Raw genomic sequence first — 19,256 nt, 5'->3', positions numbered from 1 at the left:
ATTAAAATATAATCAATACGTTGAAATGCAATATATTAGCCGTGAACTATAATTGATAGATATAAATAAGGAACATTCTAACCTAGTGTTGAAGAATACATTTTTAAATTGCATTAAACTTTTATGGTTTACATAGAAAGTTTTATTTATATTTAGAAAGATATGTTATTTACGAATTATAAAGGTTACTGCTAAATTCTAAGAATAACCATGAATTTTTCGAGAATTTTAACTAAAAATATTAAAAAATATATCGTATTTTCTAATCGGAACTATGCTAAATTTGTAAATCCATTTACAAGAACGTGGGATACAATAAATAACGAAATAAAATCAGGCTTTAAACAACAGTCTGATTATCCTGAACATGCAGATGTTGTTATAATAGGGGGTGGTTTTATAGGATCCTCTGTAGCATATTGGCTAAAAAACAGAGCAGGTGAGGGGTTATCTGTTGCTGTTATAGAAAAAGACACTACAGTAAGTATATCTATTACATGAATTCCTATCTATTTACATGAATAGTAAATTAAATAATATGCATATCTATGTAATAATTATTACTTTTCTAGTATGAAATGTGCCAGAACATGCATTCCCATGGAATCATTACTCAACATTACTCTTTACCTGAGAATATTTATTTATCACAATATAGTGCTGACTTTTTGAGAAATATAAAACAAAATTTGAAAGAAGACGTGGATATTGAATTTAAACCACATGGTACTTTAATACTTGCAAGTGAAAAGTATGCTTCTAAGTTGGAGGAAAATGTTTCACTGCAAAAAGAATTTGGTATAAGTAGCAAAATACTAACAGTTGAAGAAATAGAGAGACTGTATCCGTGGATCAACACATCTGATATTAAATTGGGTAATATTTTATTCATAAAAGAAAATATATAACTAAAATTTATGTAAAATTTTTAATATCAGTTATATTTTAATTATTATTTGTATATAATTATGTTATGAATTACTATTACTATTTAAAAAATATAATTTCACAGGTTGTATTAGTAAAGAATCAGAAGGTGCATTCAACTCACAAAGTTTGTTAAAAGGATTAATTAAAAAAACACAGGAACTTGGTGCTACTTATTTAAAATCTGAAGTGATTGATTTTGAAATGAATCCTCAACAAGATATTTTAATGGAAGGTGTTGCACCAGGGTCATTTAAAAAAATTAATAGACTAGTGTACAGAACTGAGGATAATCAAGAAATATTTTTAAAGTTTGCAGTTTGTGTTGTAGCTGCTGGTTCTGATTCAGAATCTGTAGCAAAATTGGCAAATATTGGGACAGGTGGTGGCCTATTGTCTGTGCCTTTGCCAATTGAAAAGAGGTAAGATATATATGAAAACTAACACAAATAAAAAAATAAGCAGATGAAATACACAAATATTCTTATGTTTATATATTGTGTGATTTTTTACAAAATAGATTATGATTATTTTTAGCCATTGGCCTAATGTTTTTTTATTATTATTATTATATTTTTTATTAACTTTTCTCTTGTCCATTTTAGAAAGTCTTTTAAATTTTTAAAGTTTCAAAATTTGCTTTTGAAAAATAGTTGACTTGTTTTATTTCTATTGACATTAATATTTGCTACATTCTGTTATTTAGCAAATTAAAAATATCCATTTTTTTTGCCAATTTTGAACCTTAAAATTATTTATTTTTATTTGCAGATAAATATTGCTTAAATATAAATCAAATCATAGAGTTGATAATTTTTTCCAGGGAGTACAATGTATATTCAATTGAAAATGAAGGTAGCAAAATGTCATTTGGTTTAAACACTCCTTTCATAATGGATACCAGTGGTTTATGGTTAAAAAGAGATGGACTACAAAAAAAATTAATATGTGGGCAAATTCCTCTTATAAAACAGGACAAAAATATATCTTACAGTGATATTCTTTATTCTTCATTACACAATAGATACCCAGAATGTGTAAAGTCCAAGGTAAAGTAAAGTTTTGATGGTTATTATATACTTAACAAACAATAAAAACACAAATAGTAAATCTTTAAAAGATAAAAGTGTTAAACTGTTTTATATTTTGGTTTAAGTTGTTTAAATGTAAAAATGTAAATTACTATAATAAATATATTATTACTTAATTCTTTAGTCTCTTAAAAGTTGCTTATTTTAAAAAAAATTATATTAACTTGTTATTTTCAGGTTAAACCTATTTCTACGGATTTTATTGATTGTAATACCTATGATGACACTGGTATTTTAGGCCCTCACCCATACCACACAAATCTATTTTTTGCAACAGGCTTTAGCAGACAAGGTAAAATATTATGTTATTATTTTGTTTATCTTTGTTTACTGATACAATCAACCAATTATCTATCATTATTTATTAATAAAATTAAATATTCTTTTCAGGTGTTCAACATTCTCCAGCAATTGGTAGAGCTGTTGCTGAATTAATTATAGATTGTCAGTTTACAACAATTGATCTATCAAGATTTGGGTTTGATAGAATATTAATAGATGAACCTTTGATAGAATCCAATGTATATTAGAATGTTATGAAATAATAAATAAAAACAGTTTAGTTAACATACTTTATTTCTAAAACAAACCATAATTCAATGTATGTCAATTAAAGTATAAGAAAACAATTATGGTAATTTTGTTATTTACCATATCATTTTTTTTTAAATTAACCAAATAAAAAAAATGCTATATCTTTAACAATTACTATATAAATTAAAATTTTTGTTCAATTTAATCATTTACTTATTACTGAATTTTCCTATTTAAATTGGGCTGGTGGAGCTGCAAATAAAGCACCTCCTTGCTTAGAAGCTGCACGTGATGGAGCAAAACCTAATAGCTTTTGAATATTTTGCCTGTAAATAAAAAAATAGTATATACAATTTTAAACAATCCTATTAGTCATTTACTAGTAAGTTATTACTAAATATCAAATCTTACCTTATGCTCATAGTGCATAAAATGTAAAGAAATATAAATGAGCAATCAGTGTAGTCATCTCCTGGTAAATTTCTGTGACTCAATCCCTGAATCCAGGAAATAGGGTAGAAAGGGAGCTTAGCAACAACTCTTCCGTCAAATCTAAACATACACAAAAATTTAAAAATTATTTATATAAAAAAATCACCAAAGTTTTAGCATTAATGTAATATAAATTTTACTTACATGCTATTGAACATGCTCAGCAATGCTGTGAATGCAAAACCAATTGCAAACATTGACTTCATCTTAACTAAAGAAAGATCTCTATTGTTGTTTTTAAGCCTTTCTTCTTCTCGTTCTATTTTTTTCTTATGTTGCTTATCTAAAGAATCTCCATGTGCTTCCTTACGCTTTTCCACTACATGTAATACATAACTTTGTTATTGTTTCTGTTAATTTAATAAATTATCACTAGTTAGAATATCAGATAAATAAACTTATAGAAACAGATGCAAAACAAAAACATTTATTAATTGAACATTTGCTTAGCTGCAGTAATATACGACAGCATTTTAAAATTCTAGTAAAGCTACAAAATATGAAACTATATTTAGGGATATTGATTGAACATAAAATGAAGAATAAGTTTCAAGGGAAAATAAATTAATGTCTTGTCTGTAATACAGACAAGACATTAATTTATTTTCCCAATTAATAAATTTAAAATATAATTACGTTTTTTGCTTTGGCGCTCAACTTCAACTTTTAGTTTCTGGTATTTTTCGGTTCGATATACTAAAATCCAGGTCAATCCTGAAAAAATAATAAAATATTTATTTTGTAATTTACCCTGTGGTAAAATAATAATGACCATAATATTTAAATAAGATTATTTAGTTCTTATTTAGCAATTGACAAGTATGTTTTGAGTATATTGGGATTTAATACCTTCTCCCAAAAATGCAGTGCATATTGAAATAAAGACTATTAACAAAGAATCGCCCCACATATTGGTAAATTTAAATATATTGCCTATGCCACGTAAGTATAATAAAAGGATTTCTTAAATTATACAAAATTGAAATGTATGTAATGCGAACACTTTTATTAAAATATCATTTTCAATCAATTCTAGTCTCCTATCTAGTGTCAACTGTCAAGTCATCAAGTGTCTCAAGTGAGCATTGACTTCGGTTTTTTCGTACACACATCGTATTGTACATAATATGACAGAATTGAACAGTTCAGTTTTGCCAACTTGCCAAGTCAGCACAGATAATACTTTCGTTAATGGTACAACAATAAAGCAGCTGACTTGTACTGACTGAATATTCAGATGCAAGATAATTTCATTTTGAGGAAGATGAAAATAAACTTTTCCTATCTTCTATGCGAGAATAATCAAAAATATAAAATATTTAATAAATATATTATATATTTATTTATATTTATTTAACTTACATTCTTAACGTACAATAACTATGTACTATATTTTTGCCGAGAGGTTCCGAATTGCGATTCAACGGGGAAATTAGCATTTTTGCCACCATACCACGTGGTCATGATTTATGTAGTAACTATTTTTTGTTGTATATACTTTTAATAATTCATATTAAATTAAAATTATGTAGTTCTTATTTAATTATAAATATAAAAAACATATAAAGAATACATGAGTTGATCAGATTTTTTAAAATCAAATTTAAAATATGTATGCGAATAATACAACGTTCCTATTTCTATTTAAAAAATCAATTTGAAATGACTATGAGACCTTATAATTTTTAATCTGTTTGTTCGGTTGGCATTATTTTGCCAACGGATTTCCGCTCTCTTTCAGTCTGCCGTAAAGCGGTTTCCATTTTGTAGAAGTCAATTCAATTTCAATCCAACTTTTCTCTCGCTTGCGGCTAGCCGTGGTTTTGGATCAGCGACTACCTTTGGACGGAAATAATAAAGGTCTTCTGTCGCTGGCCTAAATTTAGGACTCTTTAATGTAACGAAGTCGTATATGTATAATTAATATGAATATAAATAACCCTAGAATATTGTTACGGATAGGCTATGTAAATCGAAAATCACTTTAGAATTACATAAGAAAAAATATTGAACATTCACGTTGGTGATAGCATTTTAAAAGAAATTAGTGTAAGAACTCTAAAGAAAGAACTAATGTATAATGTGCCTTCATAGCTTTGTGTGAAATCTGCAATAATTATCGATCGTTTTAATAAAATGAAACGCCATTTTGTATTGCTACAAGCAAGGCGTGGCACATGACTGCAACGCGTCATCCGGGTTCTGAAATATAACACGCAATAAGTAAAGCATGGTAAGTTTTTCAATGCAATATATTAAGAAACAAAACATGGTTTAACAATTTATTTATAAGGTATTTAAACGTAATTCGCCAAGTTTTTGTATTGACTGGAATTAAGCAAAAAAAAAATGCAAAACAGCCTACTTTTTCCATTTTATTGTATTCTTTAAACATTTTATTTGAACTTCCATGTCAATTTTTAAATAAAACGCATCAATGGGATTAATTAGGTCACGTATCTAAGAAATTCGAGGTTTCACGAATAACGTGATACACCTACCTTCACAAGTAAATTCCGACTAAAAAACGGCTTCATAAAAAATCAATTCAAAGTGCTAAATTTTTAAACATTGCATATATAAATCTAATATAAAATATATTAACGATAATTTAACAAATTAAAATATGTTTAGTTACAAGAACGCCATCTATGAATTGGTAGTTTTAAAGTGGCTACGTAAAGTGGACTTTGAACTATCGTGACTCATTGATTTTTAATTTCCATATTTAATTCTATATACCTATTTCCACATTTTAAAAATGTTTATATGATAAAATAATGAATAGTCATAGTAAAAGATTTGCTTACTCCAGCTTATTCATTAAAAGATAGATATAAAATGAAATAAGCCCTTTGTCTTTTGTTGTTAAGTGAAGTTGGATAAACAATATATATATTTTTTATAAATCAATAATTATTTTTTGTTTTATAAAAAAAGTGTCCAAATTTAATGTGAAATACATTGATGATAGAAATATTTCATTTTGCTCTCTATTAAAGATATAATTGCATACGATCATACATACAATACATACAAATAAAATTTCATCAACTTAAATTAACCAATCAACAAGTATATAAGAATCCTACTTATGTAATGCTTACTGATATTTTCATTACAGCCCCGAATTGACCCTATTCAACTCTTAAACTGCCTCAGTGTACTGCTGTCGCCTACTGGGGGCATCAAAAGCAGGGACGAGGTGCATAGATTAGCTAAGTAAGTAAACAGACTTAATTGCTCTTAAACAATATAATAAGTTTATAATAGTATTTAATGTATTTATTATTCTACTATCATTTTTCATATTATTTTTTATTTTCAGCTTAATGACCAAATTTTCGAAGAAACTTGTGTCTAAATGTATATACATTCAAATACTAAAATGTACAGAAACAGATTTATTAGGCTTATTTATGGGATCAGGTGGCTGGAGGCTGGTACATATGTGGCTTACAGAAAATATAGTTTCTAAGAATTGGCCACTTGTAAGAGAATTATTAGAATTATTGTTATTATGTCCAGTTGATGTAGAAAGGCTTAAGACAAATAATTGCCCTAAACTTGTAAAAGAATTGTCTAAAGATGGAAATCATTGTGGTAAGTAGTTTTTGCTAGTATTTAGTTTCATGTTTTAAAGCAAATCAAGGAACTTCAAATTTATATATAAACATTTAAATATAAACCATCCAGTCTGTATAATAATTGTACTTTTGCTTTTAAAATGATACTGCACTTTAATCAATTAGTTTAGCAGTATTTTTATAGCATTATTTTATTTTTTATTTTAGCTATTCGAGCATTAGCCTCAAAACTGGTGGAACAATGGCTAAAAGCTGTTAAAGGAGAGCATGTAACACCGATAGTTATAACAGATATATCACAAATAGTATCTGATTTTCAATCTGAAGATAAATTGGAAAGTTTAAAAAATGATGTAGTATTTGATAATGAAGTTGAAAAAAGTTCAAATAATTTAGAAAATTCTACTTTTATTGAAAATGACAGCCAAGATGAAAAGATAGAACATGAAGGAAATAGTTGTGAAACAAATCACAATGATACTCTGGAAAACGAGGACACCAGCAATGAAAGTGATACTTTACCAGTATTGAAAATAACATTTAAAAATGGTAAACAAATTTTATCACAGGTTGAAGAGGAAAATAAGGAAGCGGAAGAAAATGAAAAGGAAAAAAATAGGGAAAAACACAAAAGTAAAAGTAGGGATAAGTCATATGACAAGAGCAGCAATAGTAGTAATAGCACTTCTTCAAAATTGTCAAGTTCATCTAAACATTCGAGCAAGTCTTCAAGTGATAAATCAAGAAGTAGTAGTAGTCACAAAGATAGTAAGCATAGCAGTAAAGATAAATCTAAAGATCGTCATTCTTCTCATAGTTCGAAATCTAGGAGTAGTAGCAATTCTAGTAGTAGCAGGAAATCCAGCTCATCTAGTAGTAGTAAGTCAAGAGACAAAAATGATCAAAAACATAGCTCAGATAAAGACAAAAGTAGAGAAAAAGATAAAGATACCAAATCTTCAACAGATAAATCAGATGACAAAACGCAAACACCCTCTATTCATAAACTTGGTAAAATACCAAAACTAAGTGATTTAAAGAAAGAAAGACCTTCAATATCCATAGAAGTGAGAAAGCCTGATGAACCGAAGCCAAAAACAGTTAAAACTTTTAATTCCAAATTTAGGAAACATGGGCTAGAAGAAGAAATAAAGCCACCACCATCAAGAGCATCTCTTTTAAGCAATAAAAAACCTCCACCAGTTCTTCCACCAACTGTTTCAATTCCAAAACGACCATCACCTGTTCACAATGAGACTCCTCCAGAGAAGAAGGCTAAAACACTAGTTGATATTGAAAAACCTGGATCTATAAAATTAATACCTCCTAAGCCTAAACGTAAGTATTGTTTTAATTATATCTTTTCAAAATTAGTATTAATATATTTTATTTTTACAGGAAATGGTGATTTCAAGCAAATGCTGTTATTTACCTCAGCATGTTTACCAATATATACTAATTGCTATTTCGAGTGTGGTAAGTCTAAAATGCATAACTTGACGGGTTTCGTATCTTTTGTTCAGGACTTAACTGTAAAAAAGTATTTATTTCAAATAAAGGTTAAATTTGATAAAAAAAATCTTTCGTTGAATATTGACCTAAATCTGTTCAAAGACATCATAATGAGGTGGATGTACCAGCGGTTCGATGGAGCGACCCCCCAGAACTCACCGCGGCCCATTGGGAACATCGCCTGTTTACGATCTGCACCTGACATGAACTTTCATCAATCCATATTATGGAAAATCGAAGTAACGACACACTTGAAAAATAAAAAAACTCAATTAAAACTAATTGTTACTAATTTATCTGGTAACTCTAAAAGGTTAAAAATATTAAGCAATTAACCTACCAGAATTAGTTCAATATTTGTTTTATACATATTATACAGTTAAAGCGAATTAACTGGAATTAAATGGATGTTTTACAAATATGATAGGCCCTCAAATTAGTACTATTCATATTTTTAAAAATACGTCCAAACACGACCGAAAAAGATAAGAGAATTCGAATTTAATAAAAAATACTCCAATTTTTTTTTACAATTTATTGGCTGTGCTATGAATACATTTGTGCTACACTTAGAATGCTCAAAAACTTTAAGACTAGTTAGATTTAGTTTTATTCAACTGATAATATGCTGATAATTGATTTCACAAGTTTTGATACAACAATGATCATGCATTATAATAAAACTTGTGTCTTATTTATTTTGTAATAGCATCAGTTTTGTTCACGGATTTTTGTTATTGGTACAATTTATCGCGCGATTACTATATTTTGTCTTAAAGGTAATTTTATAAAATTACATGTACGACATGTTTTCATTATCATTATTTTATTAGTACGCGTTATAATAAAGCGAAATTGTAATGTCAGGTATTTATGAAAACTCGATTATTACACATTTTATGCTCGGGATTTGACCACGATGATACCATATTTTGATTCGTTAGGTCGTGATCATGACAAGTGCAAGAATCTCTAAATCGAGGTACGATCGCAGTCAAAAAACGAATATTAAGTATGAAATTTATAAAAGACATGCGAAAGTGTAGTATTATTTGTTATTATAGTATAAATAAATTACTAACCACTGTTTTTATAATGACATTATATAGTACCTATGTATACTACTATTTATATACATGCATTAGACTATATTTTCTATTGATCTAAATTGAAAGGCAGAACTACAACTTGAAAACTTGCCAAATATTAATAAATCAATTAGTATTCTGAACCCAACTGATAGATGTTTAAAATCGATCGAATCTACTTGTGGTCAATTATGGCATTACTAAGATTGGGCTTTAATAAAGCAGTAATAAAATTGCCACGGATGAATATTTAGTAAGAAACTATAATTTAAGTAATATTTGTACAATTGATTCGACGTAAGCGTTTCGTTTATTTGAAATTTATTAGCATACAGATGTATGTATTTTTTCATTTTCATTAAAAAGAAAATATGATCAGCTTCACTAAAAATAGTCTCATTCTTAATGTTTTTGTATAGGGAATGACAGTAATAATAGTAACAACTAAATAAGTTTACTACACAGTAATTTAATTGCCGTGAAAACCACATGAAAGTCAGTAGTAGTATTTTTTAATACTGCATCTAATTGTAAATCACAATAATAGTCTACTAAACAACAAACTAGACCAAAATATTAATGCAAATATATCATAAATATATTCTGCGATTAACCAAAGCTAAGCTACGTACGCGGCTTCGCCCGCGTACTAAGGTTGGGGAGGGAATTGTAGGTGTTAGGTATATTTCTTCCGGGATAATATATACTATTCCAGACTAATCTATCTCCGTCAAATTTAATACTTCAGATCCGTTCAGCCGTTATGGCATAATGGAGTAACAAACATCCATCCAAACTTTCGCATTTATAATAGTACGATTAATAATGTAACATGCAAAGTATCTTGAAAGAAATTGAATGAATATTATTGATATTACAAGATTCATATAATAGGAAACAAACTATAACTTTTATATTATTAGAAAATGGACTGTATACAAGCGAGGTATTTTTATTATATACTTTATTACAAATATTATTTTAATTAACGATTGTGACCTGTATTAGTAATTTATGAGATATATCTACTCAAAGACGCAGAGTACCTATTTAAATTGAAAGGCTAGAATAAGAAAGTTTGATATACGTTCATGTACATATTAGAAAATATTTGTTTGTAATAATAAGAAATTAATAAGACTATTAGAAAATAATAATGTGCTATTACTAATATATTTATTTTTGCTCATTGATTGTATATAAATTGCTTAATACGTATTCCCGATTTTCAACGATTGCCAAACACTCGCCGACCTTTTTAATGTTATCAGTAATATGAAGCGCAGAATCATTTCAAATTATCTTCATAAGATCGCGAAATATTATTTTTAATGTTTTCTGTCTATGAACGCCATACTGAAAGCTTCATAAGATATAACATTGCCTATATTTATAAATCGATAAGCGACTTTGGCTGTATGCAATACAAACAAGTACATTTCCTGCGTGTTTTATATTGGTAATGATAAAATAAACTATAAGATTTTAAGAATTTCGTTGAAAGTCTTTTCGTATTCAATGATGTGTATTACGTTTTCTTTACGAATAGTTGCGAAGTTTCTTATATTAATAAAGACTTTATTAACGTTTACTGCAATTCCTTCCGTCTGGTTGTTATATTTTTAAAACCTTTTTATGGATATAGCTACAAAACTAATTTAGTATTTAAATTAGTTTCGGCTTTTAAGTATCGTTCTTCGCATCGACAAAAATTTCATCAGTATGTCTAGTTACCTGAAATATAAAATTTTTTTGAAGCAGATCTATATCTTTCCAGTAGTTATGTTCATTGTGTCCTTTCTGTAGTTACTTTTGCATTTATATCTTAACAGTATTATTTTAAATTAACTTTTGAAATAGTTTCTTAGTAGAACAATGTGATTATATTTTCTGAAATTGCATAATATATTAATTTAATTTTTATACCTAATTTCTCGAAAAATAAGTTGTTTTTTGTGTTATTTTATATAGGTACCTTGTGTTTATGTATTAATTTGATAATTGTTCCTTGTTTTCGAGACTCCGTAAGCTTTATTGACCGAGTAGCGTCTTTGTTGATTAAATCTTGTATCTATTGTAGTATTGAGTTATGGATTTGAATTTTCTCTATTTTTTTTATAACTGTTTCTCTGGGAACCAATTGCGTATATGTTGATTTAGCTGTCGACCTGTTGTGCTGGTTTATTTAAACAATGTCTGTTTCCGCGTAATATAATTCACAAAAAACTAAGCAGTTTTTTAAAATTGTGTTATGAGCTATAATTTTGACCCACACTATTGGAATTTTCAAAAAGAGCTTTTGGAGATCATGCCTACAGTGTATGCATGATCTCCTTAGTTATAAAAAAATTAAATTTATAAAACAAATTAAGCACTTGCCTCTGCGAATTATTAAAATGCATTCTAATTATTATTTCTATATAGAATAGTGAAACTACTCTCTGAAAACAAATATATCATTAAAAAATATGGTTAATACACGACGTCACTCACGAAATATTATTGGAAGTCATACCCGTTGTTATGCATTTTAGGTTTACATTAATGTTACTACGCGCACAACACAGTTAAGTAAAATATATAAATGGAAATTATATTTTGTTACAGCAATGGTGTTGCAGGAGAGTGACATGTTTATGGATGCATTGAATGCATCGGCAACTAATAAAAAGGAACCGAAAAAAAGAAAACGACGTACTAGCGGATCAAAAGATGGTAATGCGCAGAGTGATGGCTCACCACCGCAAACCCCGACTAATCTATCAAGTCCAAACAGTGAAAATAAATCTGTACCTCCACGGTTTTATCAAGATACACTAGATGAAGACGAAAACAAAGATAAAGTCACAGAAAAACACGCAGAACCTAAGGATAATGCTGAACAAACTGTTTCTCGTGAAAAAGATGAGATTGAGAGTATGGATACATCAGAACCTCATACATTGACAATAAATGGCTTAAAAGGAGTACTTTGTTATCATAAAAGAAAAGGTCCTAAGAAAAGTATAAGATGGAAACCAGATTCAGAGTTAGAAGAAATTCAATACTTTGAACTTGATGAAACTGAAAGAGTCAATGTGACAAAAACATTCACAGACATGAAATATTTAGAAAGAATACATGAAAGAGAAGCTTTCCAAAAAGCAAGAAATCTTAGTACCGATGATATAATGGAAGAGAGAACGAGTTGGCGACCTTTAATACCTATTGATATTGAAGGACAAATTCAAATAGAATATGGTAAAAATAGCAAAGAAAAAGACATACAAGCCATTCGTCAAAAAGGAACATTACAACCTTTATATTTCCATAAATCTATGATTCCTGACTCACCTCATGAACCGGACATCGAGGCACATACTTACAATGAACCGACAATTATACCTTTAGAAGATGTAACTGGAAACCAAGATAATATTAGTGATTTTAGAAATATGCCATGGCCAGAACCTAAGGGTAACGCGCCTCCTACAAGTAATAGTAGTATGAATGTGCCAACAATGTTTCCACCAAATATATCTCAGTTTCCAAATAATTTCCCTCCAGCACAATTTCCTGGAGTTCCAAACTTTCAAGGGCCACCGATTATGCCTGGTGATTGGCAGAATGGCGTTGTACCGCCAATTATGCCAAACGGGATTCCGGGACCAATGGCTCCTTCAGGCATGGCCCCAGGTGCAATGCCGCCGCCAAATATGCCACCGGGAATGATGGTTCCACCTGAAAACATGATGATGGGTCCAGAAATATTTGGAGGACCTAATCCTATGTTTCCTGTTCCGCCTGATGGATTTAACATGCAACCCAATATGTTTCCTGTTGACTATAATATGTCTGGCCCGCCTGGTCCGGATGGATTTCCCGTACCAGGTAATTTCAGAGGAGCTATGCGAGGTCGTGGTATTGGTGGCCATTGGAGAGGCAAAGCAACTGGTGGTTGGGATGGACCACAAAGAGGTCGTGGAGGCCGAGGTGGGGCTCGTAAAACTATTTGTATATATTTCCAGAGAAAAGGCTCATGCCGACAAGGTGAAAATTGTTCCTTTTTACATCCAGGTGTCAATTGTCCTTTCTAAAAACTAAGTCTTCATATGTACATATTAATATGATAAATAGAATATTTACTAGGTGATAAGAGAATATTATTTGCCTGGTCCAATAAGACTGTCTAATGTAAATAGTTAATATTTTGTAAATAATGTAAATTTGTTACTAGGCTTTATACAAAATTAGTGCAAATAAACAAAGTACTTTTTATATAAATTTTTTTTTTTATTTTCTCATTTGATAATTCTAATGACCTTTTTTCACTAACGACAACTATTTTCAATATAAATATTTTTTTAGGTAGTCTCACTTTTAAAATTAAAAATTCATCCTATTTTAAAAAATAATGTACCAAACAGTAATTACATGGTGGATTTCCACAAATGAAATTTTGGTGGCATTTAAAGTTATATTATTATTATAACTTGAGAAATTATTGTTTCTACTATACCAAAATATAGAAACTCGTTTTGAAAATGCCATCGGATCGTTTTCGTCTTAAAGTAACATTTTCAGAGCTTTACTGTTATTTTGTATTACTTTATAGTTAAATTAAACTAAACTTTATTTACAATTTCGAAGAAATAGATTCTGACTTATGTTAAGTATATATGCATATATTTTATTTACTGTTATATCAACACTATAAATAAATAATGAAATTAATTAATACAGGATACAAGGATAGAAAAGTATGTTTTTAATATTGTAAGTTGTTGATTGACTATATCAACTATTTGCACTTATTGGTTTCAAAAGCATTAAAACTTATAACCCGACATAATTTGTCCGAAAATACCATACTCTTGAAGTGAAATGTAAAAATTTTGAATATTTTTTTATTTATACGTGTCATATGCCCGCGCTATAAAGTGCATAAATATAGAGATACCTATATAATTTTTAATGCATTGCGCATGAGTGCTCAAGGATAAACTAAAGCGTAGCAATTAACAAAAACAAGTTTCAGTTACTTGTATTCCTTTACCCTATATTTTGTTACCCTATATAAAAAAGCTCGACATTCACATTTAAAGTTAATTATGAAATAGAAGCTAGTGTTGCATATCGATAATTAAGGTGTGAGCGATAGTATTGATAGTCCACCGATAGTATTGTCATACTGTTGTATACTATTGATACTGTCGATTAGTGTTGCATATCGATGTATGCATGCATGTCCACTATCGATAGACAATCGATAGTCTATCGATTGATAAGGTGTTAGCGATAGTATCGATTGTACTGTCACGTATCAATACTATCGATAGTACTGTCACGTATCAATACTATCGATAGTACAATCACGTATCAATACTATCGATAGTACTGTCACCTATCAATACTATCGATAGTACTGTCACGTATCAATACTATCGATAGTACTGTCACCTATCAATACTATCGATAGTACTGTCACGTATCAATACTATCGATAGTACTGTCACCTATCAATACTATCGATAGTACTGTCACGTATCAATACTATCGATAGTACTGTCACGTATCAATACTATCGATAGTACTGTCACGTATCAATACTATCGATAATACTGTCACGTATCAATACTATCGATAGTATCGAGAGCTCCCTATGAGCAATACTATTGACACTATCGATAGAATTGTAAAAACCATTACTTTTAATCTAAACTCGATAGTATCGATAGTTTTGTACTATCGACAGCCAGTTGTTTTACGATAGTATTATTTTCTCAAGATAAGTTATTTATTAAGACAGGTAACGACAAATTTATTTTTTAATAAGTTTAATTAAATTAGCGCCAGTAAAGAGTATCAGAATTAATACATTTAGATATTTTTCTTCGATTTATGAAAAAAACATTTAATGTAAAATTTATATAATTACATGCGACCGTTGATTTCTCAAAAAAGATAAATATTCAAAGATAAAAATAACAATATTCAAAGATAAAAATCAGGGCCTTGATTCAAGAAACATTAACGAGAACTTTGACTTCGTCATTATCCTTTTCTCAAAATTCATTCACTGACTATCGATAGTCCAAAACCATAAATTATTACATACGGTCATCAATGTCGAAGGACACGTTTAAAAAAAAACCAATATTAAACGATTCGATTCGATTCAAGGAACATTATCAAGAACTTTGACTTCGTAATTATCCTTTCTTCAAACTTTATTCACTGTTCAAAACCATCGATAGTATCGATAGTATCGATGAATATTAAGAATAGTATTGCTCACAGAGAGCTAGTGATACTCTCGATAGTATCGCCGTTATCAATAGTATTGCTCACGGAGAGCTATCGATAGTATTGATCAAAACGATACTATCGATAGCACTATCGTTATCCTGAATTTTTTTCGAGGTCAACTAATTAACTAACTAACGCCTGTTGCACCTCATGCAACTTTTTGTTTCAATATTGTAATTTTTAGTTTTAAGTTTGGGTGCAATAAAGTATAAATAAATAAATAAATAAATAATGATAGTCAAACTATCGATAGTTCTGCAACACTGATGGATATATATAAAAATAGGCTATTTTACTGGTTTTTAAAATGAATTTTATATTATTTAGTAGAGGTTAAGGAACCCAGTAAAAGTTGTCTTTTTTAATTCTAGTACATATTTGCTGAAAAATATCAAAATAAAATTCCATATTTAAATAGTGCGCGAAAACGCTACTTGGCGCTGCAATGAGCTCGGTGACGTCACTTGCCTGTATTGTAATCTGTGGCACATATAATCCACATACAGTAGGCAAACGAGGTTAATAAGCAAGTGACGTCATCATAAGCCCGACCAATCGGGAGCGTTTTGTGTCACGTGACAAAAGTTTAAAAAATGCATTTTTATTTATGGATTTTTGAATAAATTATTTATTATTTTCAACTTTCGTTGATAAATTACCATTTTTAAGCTCATAATTTATACTGATTACAATAATTTACTTTTCGCATTGTCAAATAGCCTATTGAATAGAAGCGGCCATCTGCCAAATAACCATCCAGCTTGATGTAAAAGCTTGACTTGCCTTTTTTAGTTAAATAATTGTTATTGTAAAATCGAAATAACCAAAAATAAATCCAAAGAATTAAATATTTTATGCGAAGTAAATAATTACTGCTATTTATATATCAATTATAAAATTAAAATAGTAGCTAGGTATACAGTTAAGAACTGGTAGCATGAGTATTGACATATTAATGGCGGAAAATTTATTCACTGTTGACATTTTCACAATCTACTGAGAGACAAACAATAATTATATTTATGATTAACAACATTTTATAGGAAATCCTACAAAAATAATTGTTTTATTTCTGAGCATTAACCCAAGTGCTATCACAATATTCTTTGTTGTATCAATAGCAGGGCAAATAATTTAAGAAAATGAACGTTGGCAAATGATAAAATATTATTTTTAAAATTAGTGCTCTATTTGATACACGCTCGCGTATTACCTAGTCAACTTCTCAATATTCGGGTTAAAATTCGAGTTGAAATTCGAGTCAATTTGTTCCGTTATAATTGTTTTCAATATAAATATATGTATATATATATTAATATATGTATATATATATTTATATTGAAAACAATTAGCAATTAATAGTTTTGTCAAGAACTGTTTTATTTGAAGTGTAAGGTTTATTTTAATAATTGTCCTAAATTTAAAGTAGCTTTACCGGGTGAATGATTTTTTTTATCAACTGGGCACACTGGTGGCCGCTCGGTGGGGCGGGGCATCGAAATAAGATGGCGGTGGGTTACGAAGCGCGGGAAGCGTGATTTTGAAAAAAAGTTACCGAATTGTATTTTGAAGAAATATAGTCCTTGTCAGCTTAATAATTGCGTTTAATTATAAAATATAACCTTCGTCGACACATTCAGTGACATAAAGGGGATTTATTTTTTTACATCTCAGAAGTGGGATAAACCAATAAAAATATGATTTCGGAATCAAACGATGTTGGACGGACGGCAGAAACTCCCCGACGCGGCCGATCGCGCTCCAGGCGCAGCCTCACTCTCGGGCGTGATCGCGACTCCAGTCGACGCAGCCGTAGTTACTGCCGCCGGCTGCAGGATCGCGAAGAGGCGCTGAGGAAAGAACAGAAGCGGGTTCACCAACTGGAGCTTCAGCTGCAACGAGAACTAGACGTGGAGCAACGTCGTCAGCGGAGCGTACGCCGCGGGTCGCCACAAAGGGCGACGCGGGAGAGCCGCAGCCGCAACCGAAGCCGCAGCCGTAGCCGCAGCCGTAGCCGCAGCCGTGGTCGCAGCCGTGGCCACGAACGCGGCCAACACCGCAGCAGCAGTCGCGTACCCGAGCGAGACTACCGAGGAGATTCTAAAAGGTCACGTAGCCCATCCTTTTCTTCTAAAGACGTAACTCAAATAATTAAGTCTATTAAAGATATCTTTCCGTCGCAGCCGAGCCATAGCACACAAATTTTGAATAGAGATAGCAAAAACATCATACCGGAGTTTAACCCTTCGGAGAAAAACCAGCGTATGGATATTTGGCTAAAAAAAGTTAATGAATGTGCGATGGTCTATGGCTGGGACGAGAAGAGCACAGTACATTTTGCTATGCAAAAATTGTCCGGGTTAGCTAAAATATGGTACGAAAGTCAGAGCTCGATTTTGTACAGCTGGTCGGAATGGCAAACCAAATTGTTAAGCGCCTTTCCTTGCGAGCAAAATTATGGGCAGTTACTCGAAGACATGTTAAAGCGCAAAAGTAGGATTAACGAACCCATCCAAAACTATTTTTACGAAAAACTTTCACTACTTAACCAATGCGATATAAGCGGCAGGCGTGCAGTCGACTGCGTTATCCACGGTATCAGCGATAGGACCACAAGGTCCAGCGCATTAGCGCTACGATGCGATGAACCTGACGATCTATTGAAATTCCTAATTAGCAATAATAGAGATCCTTACACTCCTCAACCATTGTTTTTGAAAGATCGTAATTTCAATACGAATGACGATAAAGTAAATAACCGCTCTAATATGAAAACCAATCCTGGGTTATTTTGCTACAATTGCAAAGAGAAAGGGCACCCGTTTTCAAGATGCCCAAAACCTCTAGTGAAATGCAGTCGTTGTGACAAAGTGGGACATAAAGCTGAACTTTGTCGTTCCAAACAAGAGACGGGATCGAGGGAAACCGACGGGGTGGCGAAAACCATGCTCATAAGTAGTTCAAAGTCTAACAATAAATTTACGAAGGAAGTAATTGTAGAAGACATTCCATACCAAGCGTACATTGATCTGGGCAGTGAGGTGACCTTAATCGCACAGTCGTGTTTGGCAAAACTCGGGTTGTCTCACGACCAGATTCCATCCACTATGAAAGGTTTCGGCAATAACCTTGTGAATTCATTGGGCTCTGTAAATCTAAACGTGTCTATAGATGGTGTGGGGGCGACAGTCTGTTGCCGCGTAGTAGAGGACCAGTTCTTAGAGAAGGACTTGCTTATAGGACAAACTTTCACTGAACAACCTCAAGTAGTTGTTTTTAAAGACGTGAATAGACTACATTTTATACACGTTGACTCAGAACTACCTAACTTTATTCAAAATGATGACAATGGACGGCTTCAGAAGGTCAGTATTGTAGCACGCTGTAACCTCCAAGGAACTGCTAGCGTCAAGGTCAAAACTGGAACGTTATTCACCGGCAGTATGATAGTTGATACAAAGGTAGTGGGCAAGCTAGGTGAGCAATACATTATTCACGGCGGAGTTTACGAAGTCAGAAACGGTTCATTCTACGTCACAGTGCAACCCTGCGCCGTCCCATGTCAGCTTCAGGAAAACTCGGTGGTCGCCAGGGCCGAAAGAGTAGAATTAGTTTATAGACTTGTGAGCGGGGAGATTTCTACAGCTATGGGCACTCGCACCGAGTCTACCTCAGCTAAGAAATTCGACGAAAGTCTAGTACAAGTAGACGAGATGGTTTCCGATGAAGCCAGGATC

At 31.1% G+C, this 19,256-nt stretch overlaps 3 protein-coding genes across 3 annotated transcripts; 2 read left to right on the top strand and 1 right to left on the bottom strand.

Moving 5' to 3' along the window:
• The first annotated feature begins 122 nt into the window (after positions 1–122).
• LOC113394339 (FAD-dependent oxidoreductase domain-containing protein 1) lies at positions 123–2,585 on the top strand. Its single transcript, XM_026631613.2, has 6 exons — positions 123–480; positions 573–876; positions 1,013–1,349; positions 1,751–1,976; positions 2,196–2,310; positions 2,409–2,585. The coding sequence occupies exons 1-6, from the start codon at positions 211–213 to the stop codon at positions 2,546–2,548; spliced, it is 1,392 nt and encodes a 463-aa protein (XP_026487398.2). The 5' UTR covers positions 123–210; the 3' UTR covers positions 2,549–2,585.
• Positions 2,586–2,752: 167 nt separating this feature from the next.
• On the bottom strand, positions 2,753–4,107 carry LOC113394340 (calcium load-activated calcium channel). The gene is made up of 5 exons (XM_026631614.2): positions 3,894–4,107; positions 3,681–3,758; positions 3,189–3,363; positions 2,964–3,104; positions 2,753–2,878 (listed from the first exon to the last, which is right to left on the bottom strand). The coding sequence occupies exons 1-5, from the start codon at positions 3,952–3,954 to the stop codon at positions 2,782–2,784; spliced, it is 552 nt and encodes a 183-aa protein (XP_026487399.1). The 5' UTR covers positions 3,955–4,107; the 3' UTR covers positions 2,753–2,781.
• A 687-nt stretch (positions 4,108–4,794) lies between these two features.
• Positions 4,795–13,494, top strand: LOC113394644 (serine/threonine-protein phosphatase 1 regulatory subunit 10-like). Its single transcript, XM_026632038.2, has 5 exons — positions 4,795–5,277; positions 6,169–6,266; positions 6,373–6,647; positions 6,839–7,969; positions 11,839–13,494. Exons 1-5 carry the CDS (start codon positions 5,275–5,277, stop codon positions 13,305–13,307), a joined length of 2,976 nt encoding a protein of 991 aa, XP_026487823.1. The 5' UTR covers positions 4,795–5,274; the 3' UTR covers positions 13,308–13,494.
• Positions 13,495–19,256: the final 5,762 nt, after the last annotated feature.

Source organism: Vanessa tameamea, chromosome 4 (genome assembly GCF_037043105.1).
Source record: "Vanessa tameamea isolate UH-Manoa-2023 chromosome 4, ilVanTame1 primary haplotype, whole genome shotgun sequence".
NCBI classification, from domain to species: Eukaryota; Metazoa; Arthropoda; class Insecta; order Lepidoptera; family Nymphalidae; genus Vanessa; species Vanessa tameamea.
This window is presented reverse-complemented; position numbering and strand designations above follow the sequence as displayed.